Here is a 20,156-nt window from a genome sequence, read left to right on the forward strand (position 1 = left end):
CAATTTTTTTGGTCACTTAAAAAGAGCACTAGAACTTTTGATTTCCGTTAGAATGAGCCCTCTCGCAACATTCTAGGACAACTGGGTTGATACGATCACCCCTGGGAAAAAAAAAAACAAACAAATAAACACGCATCCGTGATCTGCCTTCTGGCAAAAAATATAAAATTCCACATTTTTGTAGATAGGAGCTTGAAACTTCTACAGTAGGGTTCTCTGATACGCCGAATCTGATGGTGTAATTTTCGTTAAGGTTCTATGACTTTTAGGGGATGTTTCCCCCTATTTTCTAAAAAAACGCATGATTTTCTCAGGCTCGTAACTTTTGATGGGTATAACTAAACTTGATGAAACTTATATATTTAAAATCAGAATTAAAATGCAATTCTTTTGATATAGCTATTGGTACAAAAATTCCATCTTTTAGACTTTTGGTTACAATTGAGCCGGGTCGCTCCTTACTACAGTTCGTTACCACGAACTGTTTGAAACTGGGTCCTTGAAGCTTCAACATGAGAGAGCACTAGCTGCTTCCGAACATGGATGCTTACACCAAATAATTATAATTCGCCGGAAAGATCGCATATCTTACTCCGATATTCGCCAGCTCTACAAGATTAGAAGAGATGTCGCTACCACCGTTAAAAAGCGCCACTTAGAATGGCTGGGTCACGTCTTGCGAAGACCACCAGAATACATGCCCCGTCAAATCCTTCTAGTTGAGCGCTACGACTCTTGGAAGAGGCGTCAAGGAGGGCAAAACAAGAACTGGTGAACTCTGATCAAGTCTGACCTGAATCCCATTGGTGGCTTTAAGAAATTTGTACACAGATGGTAAACCCAGTTGCTCCCTTCTGACTCCCACCACAAGTACAAGTACGTACCCTACTTTTGTCACAACAAGTGCACTAAAATAGCACCTTTCTAAACAGTTAAAGAAAATTAAAATAAGAATATCTCTAATGTACTCCTCGAAACAGGTCCCTAAACCCTGTTTTCAGGTAGATTACCAGTTTCAGGAGTAATCCTGAAAGTACCCACATCCTATTTTAGGGATACACCACATCTGAAAAAGGGTAACATATTCCTGAAATTAGACTGAAAAGAGAACCAAATACTCTGTGTTGTATACAGTAGAGGTATATAGTAGAGGTAGAGGTGAACGGTTACATTAATGTGAACAGTGCAGTTTTGTTGTAATTGTTGTGAGTTGTATACAGTAGAGGTATGCTAATGTGAACTGTTACATTGATGTGAACAGTGTAGTTTTAGGGTAAATGGTAAAATAAGGATTCAAAATACCTATACAAGTCTTTCAGATATCCTTAGTTACCTACTTTGCCTAACTGGTAGTTGGGTTTAGACACGGCAAGTGCAGGAAATTGCAAAGTTCACTGGCAACAAAAGTTCACATAGCAAACCTCTAATGTATTAAATCAAAGAGAAAAGCGCTACTTCCCAAAACTCAGAACTTGATGCTCTGATACTTTCCCAGGAATTACTGTGTCGCTTGTAAATTGCTTATTCTTACATAAGTAAGATAAGGACTAGAAATTTCAAAACCAACTCAGTATCATCTGTGAGAGCCAAGCAATGAGTTTAGGCAATACAATATTTCCTTTTGTTTTTAATGTATAGTATTGATTTTCTGATGCTGTTTCTACTAGATTTTTGTTAAAATCATAGCATTTCTGAGTGTCTGTGAGAGCCAGTCAATGCGTTTAGGCAATACAATCCTTCATCTTGATTTTAAGGTAGTCTTGATTTGTTGGTGCTGTTTCTACTTGAATAAAAATGTTGCAAACACCTATTTAAGGTTAGGCTGAGTGTTAATCTTCGAGCATGTTCTGAAATAACCTAAAACTTAGAGACGTGGACCTAGCTATGATTATGACATGATATGCTTCTCTAAAATGAAACATGGGAAGGTGATTGATGGTGATTTTTATAACCTCTGTAAGATCTAACTTAATATTTTGTCTGTCTGTGGTTACTCAACTAGTAGATGATAAAAGATACTAATCAAGCTATGTAAAGTCTGAAAGCATTGTTACTGCAATAGAATGATATTAAGGATTCTGGTTCACCTTGCAGATATATTCTCTGAAAATTGAAATTGATTGGCTTCTAGAATGGGAGAAACCCAAAAATTTACCGAAAAAACAGGCTCAGAGCCAGATACTAGACTTTTTCTCAAAAAAAAAAGAAGAAGGAAAAGAGTGCGCTGAAAGACAGGGAAGAACAAGTGAAGAAACCAAGGCAGCTGGCAAGTGACAAGAGAGTTGTCATTGATGTTCATAGCACTTCAGACAAAATGGCTGGTGAGCATAGTGCTCTTGAAACCACTCTAAGAAATCGAGAGACAGTTTTGATTGAAAATGTGAATCCCTTTGGTGGTTTTGCAGTGGTAACGTCAGGGAAAAGCAAGCAGAGATCTGTTCCTGATACTGAAAACATGACGGTAAGGAAAAGTAAGTCCAAACGTACATATCAACTGAGCATTGGTACCGACAATGAGCCTGAAAATAGTGGAGGTCTGAGTACAGAACAGACAACCAAGAAAAACAGAAAGATGGCTACCGACAATATAGAACTGATTGACAACTACTCAGAAGGTGAAATGTATGAAAGTCATGAAGGTGTAGACATCATAATCTCATGTAAGGCTAGTAAAAAAAAAAGCAAAAAGAAGAATGTGCAAGTGGGTCACAAGGAACCGGCTAATACTTGTGTGAGTGACAGTGGAAGCAGCAATAGTGAGACAGAAACAGTACAAACCAGAAAAACAGGAAGAAAAACCAAGAAGAAACCAAAACGAGCTTTTGTTAAAGCTTGGGAGGATGACAAGGAGCTCAGCTATTTTACTTTGCTCAGCTTTTACTTAACCAGAGCCCCCAACAATAGAGACCAGCCGTCGTGCAAGCCCTACCATCGGGTTTTGAAGGGGTCAAAAAAGAATATTTTGAGGCATACAAAATTGAAGAATCACATTTATAGGTGCAAAGAAGAAGGAGCTGCATCTACACCCAGTGTGCTGATGTTTGTTAGGCAGAAGGACATTGATGTAACCAATGCAGAAATCCGCTTATCAGCGTGGTTTGCCTCAGAAGACATACCTTTCATTAAAACCGATATACTTATCCGTGTTTTGAAAGCATGTGCACTGGACTCTGCATGTGCTTAAGAATGTGCAAATGAAATGGACGAGGATCAAAAGGATCGTGAAGAATGTTCTTGCCCTTATGAATGAAGCAGACTTTCTCGTGATTTGAGCAAAACCTTTTACTCTGTGGCTCTTGATGAGCCAACAGATAGAGGAAGTGTCAAATCTTTAGTGATTATTGTGAAGTACAAACAGCCCGATACTCAAGCAGTCAAAGAAGAATTCTTAGGAATTCTGGAGGTTGAAGGTGCAAGCAGCCTTGGACAGAAAACTTTAATCATGAACTGTTTAAAAAAGCTTGGCATACCACTCTATCGGATGATCGGTATTGGCTTTGACAATGCTTCTGTTAGCACGGGAGCTCAAGCTGGACTTGGGGCACTGCTTACCGCTGGAAGTCTGGGGGGATGGTTAATGACGCGCTACCTGAGCTGTTTGTTCTTGGATGTACCACTTATTCTCTTGCCCTAATTGCTAGTCATGCGAGCAAGCGACTGTCAGAAGGCCTTGAGCCTATGCTGAGAGATTTGATCAACTATGTTGCTAACAGCCCCAAACGTATTGCTGAGCTGAAGGAAATTAAACGATTCGCAGACCTGAAGGTACACCGTTTGCTTCAAATAGCAAATACTTGGTGGCTTTCGATGGAACAAGCAATTTCTCGTGTTCTTGAGCAATGGAATGCCCTTGTGATGTTTTCACCAATCACGGTCATGGAGATGCAGCTGGGGACAAGAGTTCCCGAAATAAAGCTGCCAAAATCTTGTCTAACTCGAAGGAGCCCTTGACTAAGGCATACTTTCATTTCCTTGTGTTTACACTCAACAAGATCAATTACTTGAATTTGGAGTTCCAGAGTAGTGACACTCGTATTCACAAACTCCTTTTCCTGCTCAAGGGCAGCCATGAAGTCTATCATGAAGTCTTTTGTCAAAACCGACATCTTTGAGATGATGATGCTTTTGTCATACCCATGACCTCACGCTGTTTCAAGGAAATCTCCAAGATTTCTTGCGGTCCAAATACCAAAATACACTTTCTGAAATACAAGGATGTGATACCCTTGAATGATCTCAAACAGTTTAGGTTAAACTGCCTGAACTTCCTTGTAGAAGTTATCAAACAAATGAGGAAAAGAGTTGATCATTCTGATCCCACTTTAAGACCCACTCGTTTAGACCCACTGACTGCTTTGAGCGGAAGAGTTGACAGTCTATTGGGACTGACTGGTCGGTTCTGTAGCTTACTTGGGAAACATGAAGGTGAAGTGGAAGGGTCAAGGAATGTAATAGAGACTCAATGGATCTTGGTGAGTGAGCACAGGGACGAAATTATCAGAACCATGGGAACTGAAATGTCTCCTTGTGGAAGACGTTATTGAATACGAAAGATGCTCAAGGCAAGCCACATTTCGAAGAGCTGTCCTTTTTCATGCTAAATCTGTGTGCTCTCCCGCATTCCAGTGCAGCTGCAGAACTTCAGTTTTTCGTTCTATCAAATATTAAAACGAAACTATATTAATTCTTTCCGATATACGGAAGAATTTTATGGCCTGGTACAAGGAGAAAGAAGAAGAGACCAATGAGCCCTAGATATAATTTGGGTCAAATATGCTTGAAGTTCTGGGGAGGGGGGTTTGTGTGTGAAAGGAACAGCCAAGTTGTTCAGTACTTATATATCGGATATTCATTTGTGATTTTTAGTACAAATGTGCGTTTTATTTGGGCTTAGATTTTTCCTCCGCCTCTAGGTCCATTAGAGACCTACAGGAAGGCTTAGTAGTATTGTTGGTTCAAGCTAAGTTTTAAAAAGGGCACAATGAGCCCCGGACAAGATAGTTGGAACTGTTTTGTCTGGGAACTAAGTTCCGATTACCGAGTCAAAGTGAAATACTGCACAAGAGAAAAAAAGTAGGCCCAAATCATGTTAAAACGAACCGAAGCTTGTTCAGGCGTTAAAGCTTAGCCAATAAAGCAGATTACGTAAATTCATGGCGTCATACGATAAGTCTATTTTCAATTTACTGTCAGTATTGATTGTCCCTAGAACCTTTATAGATGTAAGCTTGCCTCGTTGGTCGCCCAGAGACAAATTCATAGTGTGTAACATTAATTTAATCGAATGTTCCTATTTCTTTCGTGACGTCTTAAAAACGTCACGATTCCAAGATAAAAGGATAAGGTTTAGTTTACTCCTTTTTGAACTGATTTGGAAAAGATTATATATTCAAAACTCCAAATAAAAATTTGACAATTAAATATGATACCATTTGTAGCGAAAAAATACGACACATTTAGGGAAATATTATGGAATCTGAGACGAAAAGCACATTTCCGGAAGAAAAATGACACAATCCTTAAAAAAAAAATTTGGCAGCCCTGAATTCAATACTGAATTAGAAAAAGAAAAAAAAAAATCAATATTCACAGTTGACATGCGAAATTACGTCATCCTCAATAAATTTTCATACGTAAAAAAGATTAAAATATAATAATAAATTTTCCTGAAAATCTTGGCAATTCAAGATTTCATTTAACAAAATTGATTGATTTTTCACTGTTACAAAAGGAAGAATTAGTAGAAATTGATATCTAATCCCTTCTACTTTTAGTCTATGCCTTTATTATTGGTGATAGGGGGAAGCCTACCTCCTCTTCAAACCCTCGTTCTTTACGCTAAAGTTTAACTTTTTGTCCCTACCCTGTAAGCACGACTGCTGAAACACAATATTGTTTGGATTGAAATAACAAGTTTTTTAAAACACTTGAAAACTTCAGCGTAACAAGCAAGGGGTTGAGGAGGGAGTAGCCTCCTTATATACGGATAGTTTTTATTCGTTTTAAGTTTTAACGTTGCTCCTTACTTTCAGTTTAAAAACTTGCTGTTTTTTCGTTTAACAAGGCCAAAAGGATGTTAATTGAAAGTACTTCTCAAGCATTTGACTTTCTCAGGATTCAGTTTAACATCTTGCAAGTATTGATACAGATGGAAGCTTACCTTATCACCCCTGAAAAACTTTCCGTATCGGGCCAAGACAAGTCGTCCTTTGACTGATATTTTCAATTCATCTTCCAAATATTTAAAATCATCATATGATCCATAGTTTACATATATAATGTGATCTGCTTCCACTGTGCCAGATGCTGCAAATGCTAAATAACCTGGCAAAACAGAATTGTCGTAAAAATTTCCATCTATTTGAGGTTCAAAAAGGGCCGCAGTGAACTTAACTTGTCCTCTTTCGTCAATGATTTGGACCTGTAAAGATTGTTAGACCATCAGCATTATAGAGACTCCTCTAAAGGTCCAAAATATTTGATATATTTCATTTGAGGGAGAGGACTGCTCCCTTGGCATAGCGTTTGACGACTTTGGCAGAAGCCTCCATAGCTGTAATAATAGAAAAGTTAATTGTAGGGAAAACACTAAACTGCCCTGATCAACGCATGATAATAAATAATAATACATCATTAAAAGATTTATGTAAATCTAATTGAATAACCAATGCACGAGCGCCTTACTTTATTATGAAAAAGTCGAAAGATAAAAGTAATCTCGAAAAGATAAAAACCCAACGTGATAAATAATGATTTTTCAACAATAAGAAAATTTTAATACTAAAACTTGCAGGTGCTCTAACATATACCATTTTAATATGTCGAATTCAATTAGAATAACGACCGGTAGATTCTTAAAATGTACCTTTGTCAGATATGGTTTCCAACTAGTGTCTTGAAGTCTTGAAGTCTTGAAGGGAAGTAAAAAACAAGGCAGATCTTGAACATTTATTTTGATTAGGATAGCTTGCTTTTTTAATAGTCAAGATTTAGAAAACTGAAAAATTCACCAGAGCCCTGACAGAGCTTGGTTCTTTAGCCCTCGTGAAAGAGAAAGGAAGAAGAGATACCGTGTCTGATACAACACCTCTCTTATTTATAAAGGGCTCTGCATGGGTTATGACAATGTGGCAGTGAAGGGGGTATGAATTTCCACAGAAAAATGGCTCCACCTAAGATGGGTCCCAAAAAGGGTCAATAATCTTTTTAGATGGGGGTAGAACCTCCAAATATTAAGGCCCCAAAACGGATATTTTTTTGTGATTAGCCAAAAGCAATATCCTTAAACACCTGTGCCAAGCGAGCCCTAATACATTAGAAAAAAACTGAAAAGAAGAATCGATATACCAAAAAGGAACTAACAAACTTTCTTTCTCTGAATGGCTAGATAGTTTCACCTTAATACCTGTAGTCTCAGTAATAGTGTTTGTAATCCTAGTAGTAGCAGCAGTAGCAGTAGCAATACTGTCAGTGCCCAGGTAGTACCTTTTGATTAGTTAAATATCAAGGAGGCACACTCGTGCCTCTATAAAGAGGCGACACACGACAATGTTAAGCGATCTTCGGTTCCAGTGGTCGCAGACGGATGGGGAGGGATGCATTTCGTAGCCCGAGCTCCAACTAAGAAACCCGCAAAATTTCATCCCCCTCCAACTTTTTCTTCATGGGGAAAATCTGGCCAAAAGTTTCGACCTGTCAACCCAAGCCCCTCTTTAACGTTGTCCGATCGGGCTGAAATTCACAAGTTAAGGTCCCCTAGGGCCCAGGAGCTTATCCGCGAAATTTCAGCTTGATCCGATAACTCCTTCCCTGTTTTCCAGAAACCACGCATAGCCACTTAAAATTCATTTACTTTTTTTTTCGCCACGCCTACAGGTCACATCCGACATCGGATCTGGGTGTACGAAGACTCATTCGATGCGGAATTCTCCGAGTAAGTGCCCATTAAAGTTTCGTAGGAAAATCTTAACCCCCCGAAAGTTTCGACCCTCCAACCCCCCCCCCACCCCTTTTAACGTTGTCCGATCGGGCTGAAATTCACAAGGTTAGGTCCCCTACGGCCTAGGAGCTTATCCGCGAAATTTCAGCTTGATCCAATAACTCCTTCCCTGTTTTCCAGAAACCACCCATTAGTTATTTAAATTAACGGATTTCTCTCCATAAGAGCCCATGTTAATTTGAAATTTTTAAAAGCTATTGAGAAGTTATATTTACACAAATGCAAGTTATTAGCTCAGTTGGTAGAGCGTGAGACTTTTAATCCTCTGGTGAAGGGTTCAAGTCCTTTACGGGCGGTTTTTTTTCACAACATCAAAAAATTTTTGATAACACCTGGACAGCTTATCATTTGAGAGATAACAGAATATTAGCTTCTTATGAGCAAAAGAAACATTTCGGTCATTCTATCTATTTTTTTTTCTATTTTATACAATGATTTAAAAGCGGGGGTGGGTTCCTCTCCTAATTCCTGTACGAGGAGTACAGGAACTATTAAATTACATCCACCATGGATTGTAGAAAAACGTACAGAATTAATATGAAAAAAAATTAAACCTGTACAAAAGAGTCTTTAAAAGCGGGGGGTTTGCCTCTCCTAATAGTCTTCTTATAGTCCTAATAATTTTTTTCTATTTTATACAATGATTTAAAAGCGGAGGGGGCGGCAGCCACCCAAGTTCCTCTCCTAATTCCTGTACGAGGAGTACAGGAATTATTAAATTACATCCACCATGGATTGTAGAAAAACGTACAGAAATAATATGAAAAAAACTTCGTTTTCTTAAAGAGTTAAAGAGGCTGCGTCCCAAAGTCGAACCTTAAAACGTACAGGAATTAGAAGAGGCAGTTGGGAGGCTGCCGCCCCCCAAACCCCCAGCTTTTAAAGACTCTTTTGTACAGGTTTTTTTGTGTTTTTGCTAACCCCCGCTCTTGGCTTCGGAAAGGCCCTCTTTTAATTAACAAAAAATTGAAATGAATGAATAATGGAATAACTTCGAAAAATGTTAAACACAAGAGGACAGGAGAACCATTGCGCCGAAACTAGTAAATAGTAACAATGAAGTCCCCCCACAAAAAAAAACCTGTACAAAAGAGTCTTTAAAAGCTGGGGGTTTGGGGGGCGGCAGCCTCCCAACTGCCTCTTCTAATTCCTGTACGTTTTAAGGTTCGACTTTGGGACGCAGCCTCTTTAACTCTTTAAGAAAACGAAGTTTTTTTCATATTATTCTCTGAAAGTTACAACTTATTATTTTATTAAGTTCCTAAGATATTGCTGATACGCTGTTAATTAAAAAAATGCTTTAAATAAAGTTATTCAAAGAAAAGCAAAGAGCCCTGTTAAAATCTAAAATTAAACAAAAAAAACAATTTTTTTTTAATGAAAGTAAGGAGCGACATTAAAATATAAAACGAACAGAAATTACTCTGTATATCAAAGGGGCTTTTCCTCCTCAACGCCCCGCTCTTTACGCTAAAGTTTGACTCTTTCTCTTAGCTCTACATTTTAAAACAGTAGAAAACTTTAGCGTAAAGAGCGGGGCGTTGAGGAGGAAAAGCCCCTTTGATATATAGAATAATTTCTGTTCGTTTTATTTTTTTATGTCGCTCCTTACTTTCATTTAAAAAAACTTGTTTTTTTTTATTTAATTTCTGGACATTTTTGAATTAATGCAGGTTTTGATCTTGGCTCTCCGCACATAAATAATTAAAACGAAATTTGCATATTAATTTTTTTTGGGCTAATTGGCTTTTTCATAGTTTTAATCTGAAGATTTGAGAAAAAAGGAGCGAGGGGGGAGGCCTAGTTGCCCTCCAATTTTTTGATTACTTAAAAAGGCAACGATAACTTTCAATATTTTACGAACGTTTAACCTCAGTAAAAAATATATGTAACTTACGAATTAACTTACATAGCGAACTTCTATATTCGTATGTTTCTATTGCGTATATGAGGGGGTTCACCCCTCATCGATACCTCGCTCTTTACACTAAAGCTTAAATTTTGTCCAAAATTCCTTAAGAATGACCCCTGAATCACAAAGACCATAAAACAAATAGTCGAAATTACTAAAAATACTTTAGCGTAAAGAGCGAGGTATTACGAGGAGGTAAACCCCTTATATGCGTAATAATTTCTGTTCGTTTTAAGTTTTAATGCTGCTCCTCACTTTCAGTAGAAAAAGCTTTTCATATTTATTTATTCAATGTTTTTTTTTAAATAATGCTAGAAAATCCTGCGCCCCCTCCATTGAAAGTCTCTTCCCCCATGAGAAGTTACTCCATGGAAGGATCCTCCCACGTAACCCCCTCCCCTCAGCTCTCCCCCCCAAAAAAATCCCCCTGAAAATGTCTGTACACTTCCCAGTAACCATTACTATATGTAAACACAGGTCAAAGTTTGTAACTTGCAGCCCCTCCCACGGGGACCGTGGGGGAGTAAGTCCTCCCCAAAGACATAGTTATAAGGTTTTTCGACTATGATGAATAAAATGGCTATCTCAGAATTTTGATCCGGTGACTTTGAAATGAGCGTTTGAGGGGGCCTAGGTGCCCTCCAATTTTTTAGTCACTTAAGTCACTTTAGTCACTTTTAATTTCCGTTAGAATGAGCCCTTTTGCGACATTCTAGGACCACTGATTCGATACGATCACCCCTGGGGAAAAAAAATAAAATAAAAAATAAACACGCATCCGTGATTTGTCTTCTGGCCAAAAAAAATGCGAAATTACACATTTTTGTAGATAGGTGCTTGAAACTTCTATAGTAAGGTCCTCTAATACGCTGAATCCGATGGTGTGATTTTTGTTAAGATCGTATGACTCAGGCTCGTAACTTTTGATGGGTAAGAATAATCTTGATGAAACTTATATATTTAAAATCAGCATTAAAATGCGATTCTTTTGATGTAACTATTGGTATCAAAATTCAATTTTCTAGAGTTTCAGATACTATTGAGCCGGGTCGCTCCTTACTACAGTTCGTTACCACGACCTGTTCAAACAGTTCGTGGTAACGAACTGTAGTAAGGAGCGACCCGGTTCAATAGTAACCAAAACTCTAAAAAATGGAATTTTTATACCAATAGCTATATCAAAAGAATCACATTTTAATGCTGATTTTAAATATATAAATTTCATCAAGTTTAGTCTTACCCATCAAAAGTTACGAGCCTGAGAAAATTGGCCTTCTTTTAGAAAATAGGAGGAAACCACCCCCTAAAAGTCATAGAATCTTAGCGAAAATCACACCATCAGATTCAGCGTAGCAGAGAACCCTATTGTAGAAGTTTCAAGCTCCTATCTACAAAAATGTGGAATTTTGTATTTTTTGCCAGAAGGCAGATCACGGATGCGTGTTTATTTGTCTGTTTGTTTGTTTGTTTGTTTTGTTTTTTTTCCAGGGGTGATCGTATCGACCAAGTGGTTCTAGATGTTGCAAGAGGACTCATTATAATGGAAATGAAAAGTTCTAGTGCCCTTTTTAAGTGACCAAAAAATCGGAGGGCACCTAGGCCCCCTCCCACGCTAATCATTTTCCCAAAGTCAATGGATCAAAATTCTGATATAGCCATTTTATTCAGCGTAGTCGAAAAACCTTATAACTATGTCTTTGGGGACGACTTACTCCCCAACAGTCCCCGTGGGAGGGGCTACAAGTTACAAACTCTGACCAGTGTTTACATATAGTAATGGTTATTGGGAAGTGTACAGACGTTTCCAGGGGGATTTTTTGGTTGGGAGGAGGGGTTGAGAAGAGGGGGATATGTTGGGGGAACTTTCAATCGAGGAATTTGTCATGGGGAAAGAAAATTTCCATGAAGGGAGCGCAGGATTTTCTAGCATTATTTAAAAAAAAAACACAATGAAGAAAGAAATATGAAAAAGTTTTTTACAACTGGAAGTAAGGAGCAGCATTAAAACTGAAAACGAACAGAAATTATTATGCATATGAGGGGATCCCCTCCTCCTAATACCTCGCTCTTTACGCTAGAGTATTTTTAGTAATTTCAACTATTTATTCTACGGCTTTTGTGATTCAGGGGTCATTCTTAATGAATTGGGACAAAATTTAAGCTTTAGTGTAAAGAGCGAGGTACTGACGTGGGGGTGAACCCCTATATATATGTAATAAAAACATGAGAATACAAAAGTTCGTTACGTAAGCTGATTTATAGGTTACGTATATCTTTTGCTAATAAAAACATTCGTAAAAAATTAAAAGTTCTAATTGCCTTTTTAAGTAACCAAAAAATCGGAGGGTAACTAGGCTTCCTCCCCCGCTCCTTTTTTTCTCAAAATGATTCGATCAAAACTATGAGAAAGCCATTTAGCCCAAAAAATAAATATGCAAATTTCTTTTTAATTATTCTTCTGCGGAGAGCCAAAATCAAAACATGCACTGATTCAAAAACGTTCAGAAATTAAATAAAAAAAGCAAGTTTTTTTTTTTTACTGAAAGTAAGGAGCGACATTAAAACTTAAAACAAACAGAAATTACTTCGTATATGAAAGGGGCTGCTTCCTCAACAACGCCCCGCTCTTTACGCTAAAGTTTATTACTGTTTTAAAAAGAAGAGTTGAGAGAAAGAGTCAAACTTTAGCGTAAAGAGCGGGGCGTTGATGAGGAAGCAGCCCCTTTCATATATGAAGCAATTTCTGTTCATTTTAAGTTTTAATGTCGCTCCGTACTTTCAGTTAAAAAAACTTGTTTTTTTTTTATTTAATTGACAAGCAGAAATAGAAAGGGATACTCGTACAAACTTCAGAGAGGGCTTATTTGATTGGAAATTGAAAGTTCTAATTCGCTTTTTAAGAGACAAATGAGATCGGAGGGCAACTAGCCCCGCCCTCTCGACATTTTTTTTCCCTCAAACCCATCCGATAAGAGCTTTGAGACAGCCATTAAAAAAGAAAAAGTTCAAAGACCATATAAGAAAAACTCCGGGGTCGAAACAATCCCTCAGGGCCCAGGACAATTGTTGTAAGTTATGCCCTGGGAAAATATATGGTTGTTAGGGAAGGGATGCTCGTATAAACTTCAGAGACGGCTCATTTGATTGGATATTAAAAGCTTTAGATCAGTTTTTAAGAGTAAAAGAGATCAGAGGCCAACAAGTCCCCCCTCACGCCCTTTTTCTAAATTAAAGGGTTCTAAATTATGCCCCAGGGGCATATATGGTTCTTATGGAAAAGGTGCTTGTATAAACTTCATAGAGAGCTCATTTGATTGGAAATTGAAAGCTTTAGTTCACCTCTTAAGAGTCAAAAGATGTAGGAGGGCAACTAACCCCCCACCCCATTTTTCTCAAACCCATCCGATACAAATTTTGAGATGGCAATTTTATTAAAAATAGTTTAAAAATTAAATAACAAAAACTCCTGTGTCGACACAACCCCCCAGGGTCCGAGGGACAAGCGTTGTAAGTTATGTCCTGGTGGCGTATATGGTTCTTATGAAAGGGATGCTCTTACAAACTCCAGAGAGGGCTCATTTGATTGGAAATTGAAAGTTCTAGTTTACTTTTAAGAGTAATAAGAAATCCGAATGCAATCAGCCCCTCCCTTCACGCCTTTCCCCCAAAAAAACATTCGTTAAAAATTTTGAGAAAGCCATTTTGTTAAAAATAGTTCAAAGGTCAGATAATAAAACTCTGGCGTCAACACAACCTCCAGAGGCCCGAAGGCAGCCGTTGTAAGTCATGCCCTGGGGGCATAGATGATTTAAATGAAAGTGATGATCGTATAAACTTCAAAGAGCTTTCATTTGAGCGAAAATTGAAAGTTCTAGTTCACTTTTAAGAAACAAAAGAGATCAGAGGGCAACTAGCCTCCCCTCCAAATTATTTTCTCCCCAAAACCATCTGATAAAAATTGTGAGATAGACATTTTGTCAAAAATATCTCAGACTTCAAATGAGAAAAACTCCGGGTCGATAAAACACCCCTGGGCCCGAGGGCAGGGGTTCAAATTATGCCCTTGAGGAATACATGGTTCTTATGGAAGGGATGCTTGTATAAACTTTATAGAGAGCTCATCTGATTTGAAATTGAAAGCAGCTGTTCACCTTCAAGAGTCTAAGGAGTCCTGAGGGCAACTAGCCCCCACACGCCATTTTTCCCCCAAACCCATCCAACACAAATTTAAAATTTAAAAAAATAGTTTAAAAATTAAATTAAAAAATCTCCAGTGCCGAAAAAACCCTCCAAGGCGCAAGGGGCAAGCGTTGTAAGCTATGTCCTGGGGACGTATATGGTTCTTAGGAAAGATATGCTCGTACAAACTTCAGAGAGGGCCCTTTTGTTTAGAAATGGAAAGTTCTAGTTTACTTTTTAAGAGTCAAAAGAGATGCGAGGGCAAATAGCCCCCCCCAATGCTCTTTTCTTTACAAACTAATCTGATAAAATTTTGATAAAGCGTTTTACAGAAAATTTTCAAAGGTCAGATAAGAAAACTCCTGTGTCGACGAAACCCCCCAGGAACCGGGGCCAGCCGTTGTAAGTTATGCTCTGGGGGCATATATGGCTCTTATAGAACGGATTCTCGTATAAACTTCGGAGAGGGCTCATTTGATTAGAAATTGAAAGTTTTAGTTCACTTTTTAAGAGTCAAAAGAGATCGGAGGGCAAGTAGCACCACCCCTCAACACTTTATTTTCCTCAAACCCATACGATAAGAACTTTGAGACAGCCATTAAAAAAAAACTGTTAAAAGATCATATAACGAAAACTCCAGGATCGAAACAATCCCTCAGCGCTCGGGACAGTTGTTGTAAATTATGCCCTGGAAAAATATATGGTTGTTATGGAAGGGGGGGGGGATATTTGATTGGAAGTTGAAAGTTCTAATTTACTTTTTAAGAGTCAAAAGAGATCCGAGGGCAACCACCCACCCCCTCCCATGCTTCCCCCCCCCCCTCAAACCCTCAAATTTTGAGATAAATATTTTGTAAAAAAAAATAGTTTAAAGGTCTAATAAAACTCCTGTGTCGACGCAACCCCCCTGGACCAGGGAGCAGACGTTGCAAGTTATGCTCTGGGGTCATATTTGGTTTTTATGAAAGGGATGCAACGTAAAAACTTCGAAGAGGGCTCAGTTGATTGGAAATTGATAGTTCTATTTCATTTTTTAAGAGTCAAAAGAAATTCAAATGCAACTAGCCCCCCCCCTAGGCCTTTTCCCCCCAAATTCATCTGATAAAAATTTTGAGATAGCCATTTCGTTAAAAATATTTCAAAGGTCAGATAACTCCTGTGTTGACGCAACCCTCCCCCCAGGAACCAAGACCAGTCGTTGTAAGTTATGTTTTGGGGCATGTATGGTTTTTATGAAAGGGATACTCGTACAAACTTCAGAGAGGACTTATTTGATTAGAAATTGAAAGTTCTAATTCGCTTTTTAAGAGTCAAAAGAGATCGGAGGGCAACTAGCCCTACCCTCTCGACATTTTTTTCCTCAAACCCATCCGATAAGGACTTTGAGACAGCCATTAAAAAATGGGGACTTGTTGCCCTCTGATCACTTTTACTCTTAAAAAAGAGATCAGAGGGCAACAAGTCCCCCCCTCACATCCCTTTTCCACAAATGCATCCGATAAAAATTTTAAGATTGCCATTTTGTTAAAAATAATTCGAAGCTCAGATAACAAAACTCCGGTGTCGAAAAAACCACCCAGGGCCCGGGGGCAGGCGTGGTAAATTATGCCTTAGGGAATATATGGTTCTTATGGAAGGGATGCTCGTAAAAACTTCAGAGAGGGCTCATTTGATTCGAAATTGAAAGTTCTAGTTCGCTTTAAAGAGTCAAAAGAAATTCGATGGCAACTAGCCCCCTTCCCCATGTGTTTTTTTCCCCAGACCTATCTGATTAAATTTTGAAATAGCTATTTGTTGAAAATAGTTCAAAGGTCAGATAAGAAAAACTCCGATATCACCACAATGCCCCAGGACATGGTGGCAGGCGTCGTAAATTATTCCCTGGGGGCATATATGGATCTTATGGAAGGAATGCTCGTATAAACTTCAGAGAGGGTTCATTTGAATGGAAATTGAAAGTTACAGTTCCCTTTTCAACAGTCGAAAGAGATCGAAGGGCAACTAGTCCTCCAATCCCCTTTTCCCCAAATCCATCAGATACAAGTTTTGAGATAGCCATTTTTTTAAGTGGTTCAACAGTCAGATAACAAAAACTCCGGTGTAGACACAACTTCCCGTGGCACGGGGCAGAGGTTACAATTTATATCCATGGGGCATGTATGGTTCTTATGAAAGATATACTCGTATAAGCTTCACAGAGGGCTCAGTTGATTGGAAACTGAAAGTTCAAGTTCAGTTTTTAAGATTCAAAAGAGATCTAAGGGCAACAAGCCCCTACACGCCCCTTTTCCCCAAACCCATCCAATAAAGATTTTGAGATAGCCATTTTGTTAAAAATAGCTAAAAGGTTAGAGAAGAAAAACTCTGGTGTTGATACAACCTCCGAAAGCCCGGGGCAAGGGTTCTAAATTATGCCCCAGGGGCATATATGGTTCTTATGGAAAAGGTGCTTGTATAGACTTCATAGAGAGCTCATTTGATTGGAAATTGAAAGCTTTAGCTCACCTCTTAACAGTCAAAAGAGGTAGGAGGACAACTAGCCCCCCACCCCATTTTTCTCAAACCCATCCGATACAAATTTTGAGATGGCAATTTTATTAAAAATAGTTTAAAAATTAAATAACAAAAACTCCGGTCTCGAAACAACCCCCAGGGTCCGAGGGACAAGCGTTGTAAGTTATGTCCTGGTGGCGTATATGGTTCTTATGAAAGGGATGCTCTTACAAACTCCAGAGACGGCTCATTTGATTGGAAATTGAAAGTTCTAGTTTACTTTTTAAGAGTCAAAAGAGATCCGAATGCAATCAGCCCCTCCCTTCACGCCTTCCCCCCAAAAAACATTCGGCAAAAATTTTGAGAAAGCCATTTTGTTAAAAATAGTTCAAAGGTCAGATAACAAAACTCTGGCGTCAACACAGCCTCCCGAGGCCCGAAGGCAGCCGTTGTAAGTTATGCCCGGGGGGCATAGATGATTTAAATGAAAGTGATGATCGTACAAACTTCAGAGAGCTTTCATTTGAGCGAAAATTGAAAGTTCTAGTTCACTTTTAAGAAACAAAAGAGATCAGAGGGCAACTAGCTTCCCACCCAAATTATTTTCTCCCCAAAACCATCTGATAAAAATTTTGAGAGAGACATTTTGTCAAAAATATCTCAGACTTCAAATGAGAAAAACTCCGGGCTCGATAAAACACCCCAGGGCCCGAGGGCAGGGGTTCAAATTATGCCCTTGAGGCATATATGGTTCTTATGGAAGGGATGATTGTATAAACTTTATAGAGAGCTCATCTGATTTGAAATTGAAAGCTGTAGTTCTCTTTCAAGAATCAAAAGAGTCCTGAGGGCAACTAGCCCCCACACGCCATTTTTTCTCCAAACTCATCCAATACAAATTTTGAGGTGGCCATTTTATAAAAAAAATAGTTTAAAAATTAAATAAAAAAATCTCCAGTGCCGACAAAACCCTCCAGGGCCCAAGGGGCAAGCGTTGTAAGCTATGTCCTGGTGACGTATATGGTTCTTAGGAAAGATATGCTCGTACAAAGTTCAGAGAGGGCTCTTTTGTTTGGAAATGGAAAGTTCTAGGTTACTTTTTAAGAGTCAAAAGAGATGCGCGGGCAAATAGCCCCCCCCCCAATGCTCTTTTCTTCACAAACTAATCCGATAAAAATTTGATATAGCGTTTTACGGAAAATTTCAAAGGTCAGATAAGAAAACTCCTGTGTCGACGAAACCCCCCAGGAACCGGGGCCAGTCGTTGTAAGTTATACTTTGGGGGCATATATGGCTCTTATAGAAGGGATTCTCGTATAAACTTCGGAGAGGGCTCATTTGATTAGACTAGTTCACTTTTTAAGAGTCAAAAGAGATCGGAGGCCAACTAGCACCACCCCTCAACACTTTATTTTCCTCAAACCCATCCGATAAGAACTTTGAGACAGCCATTAAAAAAAAATAGTTCAAAGATCATATAACGAAAACTCCAGGATCGAAACAATCCCTCAGCGCTCGGGACAGTTGTTGTAAGTTAAGCCCTGGAAAAATATATGGTTGTTATGGAAGGGGGGGATATTTGATTGGAAGTTGAAAGTTCTAATTCGCTTTTTAGAGTCAAAAGAGATCCTAGGGCAACTACCCACCCCCTCCCATGCCTTTTCCCCCCAAACCCATCCATTACAAATTTTGAGATAAATATTTTGTAAAAAAAAAAATAGTTTAAAGGCCTGATAAAACTCCTGTTTCGACGCAAACCCCCAGGACCAGGGAGCAGGCGTCGCAAGTTATGTTATGGGGTCATATTTGGTTTTTATGAAAGGGATGCTCGTAAAAACTTCGAAGAGGGTTCGTTTGATTGGAAATTGAAAGTTCTATTTCATTTTTTAGGAGTCAAAATTTAATTTGAATGCAACTAGCCCCCCCCCCCCCTAGGCCTTTTCCCTCCAAACCCATCTGATAAAATTTTTGAGATAGCCATTTCGTTAAAATATTTCAAAGGTCAGATAACTCCTGTGTCGACGCAACCCTCCCCCCAGGAACCGGGACCAGTCTTGGGGGAAGTCCCTCCCCCACGCCCCTTTTCCACAAATGCATCCGAAAAAATTTTTAAGATTGCCATTTTGTTAAAACTAATTCAAAGGTCAGATAACAAAAACTCCTGTGTCGAAACAACCACCCAGGGCCCGGGGCAGGCGCGGTAAAACCTTAGGGAATATATGGTTCTTATGGAAGGGATGCTCGTAAAAACTTCAGAGCGGGCTCATTTGATTCGAAATTGAAAGTTCTAGTTTGCTTTTTAAGAGTCAAAAGAGATACGATGGCAACTAGTCCCCCAAGCCCTTTTTTCTCCAAATCCATCCGATACAAGCTTTGAGATAGCCATTATTTGTTTTAATAGTTCCAAATTCAGATAACAAAAACTCCGATGTAGACACAACTCCCGTGGCCCGGGGGTAGGGCTTGTAATTTATATCCATGGGGCATATATGGTTCTTATGAAGGAGATGCTCGTATAAACTTCACAGAGGGCTCATTTGATTGGAAACTGAAAGTTGTAGTTCACTTTTTAAGAGTCTAAAGAGATATAAGGGCAATAAGCCCCTAAACGCCCTTTTCCAGTAAACCCATCTAATAAAGATTTTGAGATATCCATTTAGTTAAATATAGTTGAAAAATCAGATAAGAAAAACTCCAGTGTCGACACAACCTGCAAGGGCCCGGGGGCAGGCGTTGTAAGAGTCAAAAGAAATCCGAACGCAAATAGAATTTGATTCTCCGAATCCCAATTTTGAGATAACTATTTTTTTCAATGTTCAATTATCAGATAACAAAGACCCCGGTCGACCCAACCCCCTAGAGCCCGGGGCAAGTGTTTTAAGGTATACCCCGGAGGCGTATAAGGTTTTTATGTAAGGAGTGGTCGTGTAAACTTCGAAGATGCCTCATTTGATTGTTAATTGAAAGATTTAGTTAACGTTTTAAGAGTCAAAAGTTAATGGAGGGCATCTACACTCTCCCTTTCCTGACACAGACACTCTCTTTGCCACAAATGTATCAAATGAAAATTTTTAGATAGCCAGGTTCTTTGAAATAGTCCAACGATAAGATAAGAAAAACATGGTTGTCAATATACCCCCCCCCAGAGCAAGGGGAAGGGTTGTAACTTATACCACGGGGACGTATATGATTTTTGTTGAAGATGTGGTCGTATAAAATTTGTAGGGGACTCAAATGATCAGAAATTGAAATTCATAACTCAACTTCTAAGAGACAAAAGTGATCCGATGGCGAATAGCCCCCCCCCCCCTCGCTTCGAACCTTCTTTTCCCCCAATGTGTCAAATCGAATTTTTATATAGCCATTTTGTTCAAAATATATCAAAGATAATATAACAAAATCTCCAAGGATAAAAACAGCCCCCCCCCAGAATCGGGGGGCAGGTGTTGTAAAATGCGCCTTGGGGGTATAAAATGTTTTTATGGAAGGGATGGTCGTATAATCTTTGGAGGGGTTCATTCGATTTCAAATAAGAATTTCTAGTGCCCTTGATCAGAGTGATCAGAGGCAACT

General features: G+C 38.8%; 1 protein-coding gene across 2 annotated transcripts in view; it reads right to left on the reverse strand.

The window, feature by feature from the left end:
* Nucleotides 1-20,156, reverse strand: part of LOC136027185 (N-acetylated-alpha-linked acidic dipeptidase 2-like) — a 62,805-nt gene that overhangs the window by 40,723 nt on the left and 1,926 nt on the right. For both annotated transcript variants that reach the window (XM_065704194.1, XM_065704193.1), the window contains exon 2: nucleotides 6,161-6,421. In XM_065704194.1, coding sequence (XP_065560266.1) covers nucleotides 6,161-6,421 — 261 coding nt within the window. The remainder of the gene's footprint in view (nucleotides 1-6,160; nucleotides 6,422-20,156) is intronic.

Source organism: Artemia franciscana, chromosome 5, assembly GCF_032884065.1.
Source record: "Artemia franciscana chromosome 5, ASM3288406v1, whole genome shotgun sequence".
Lineage (NCBI taxonomy): Eukaryota > Metazoa > Arthropoda > Branchiopoda > Anostraca > Artemiidae > Artemia > Artemia franciscana.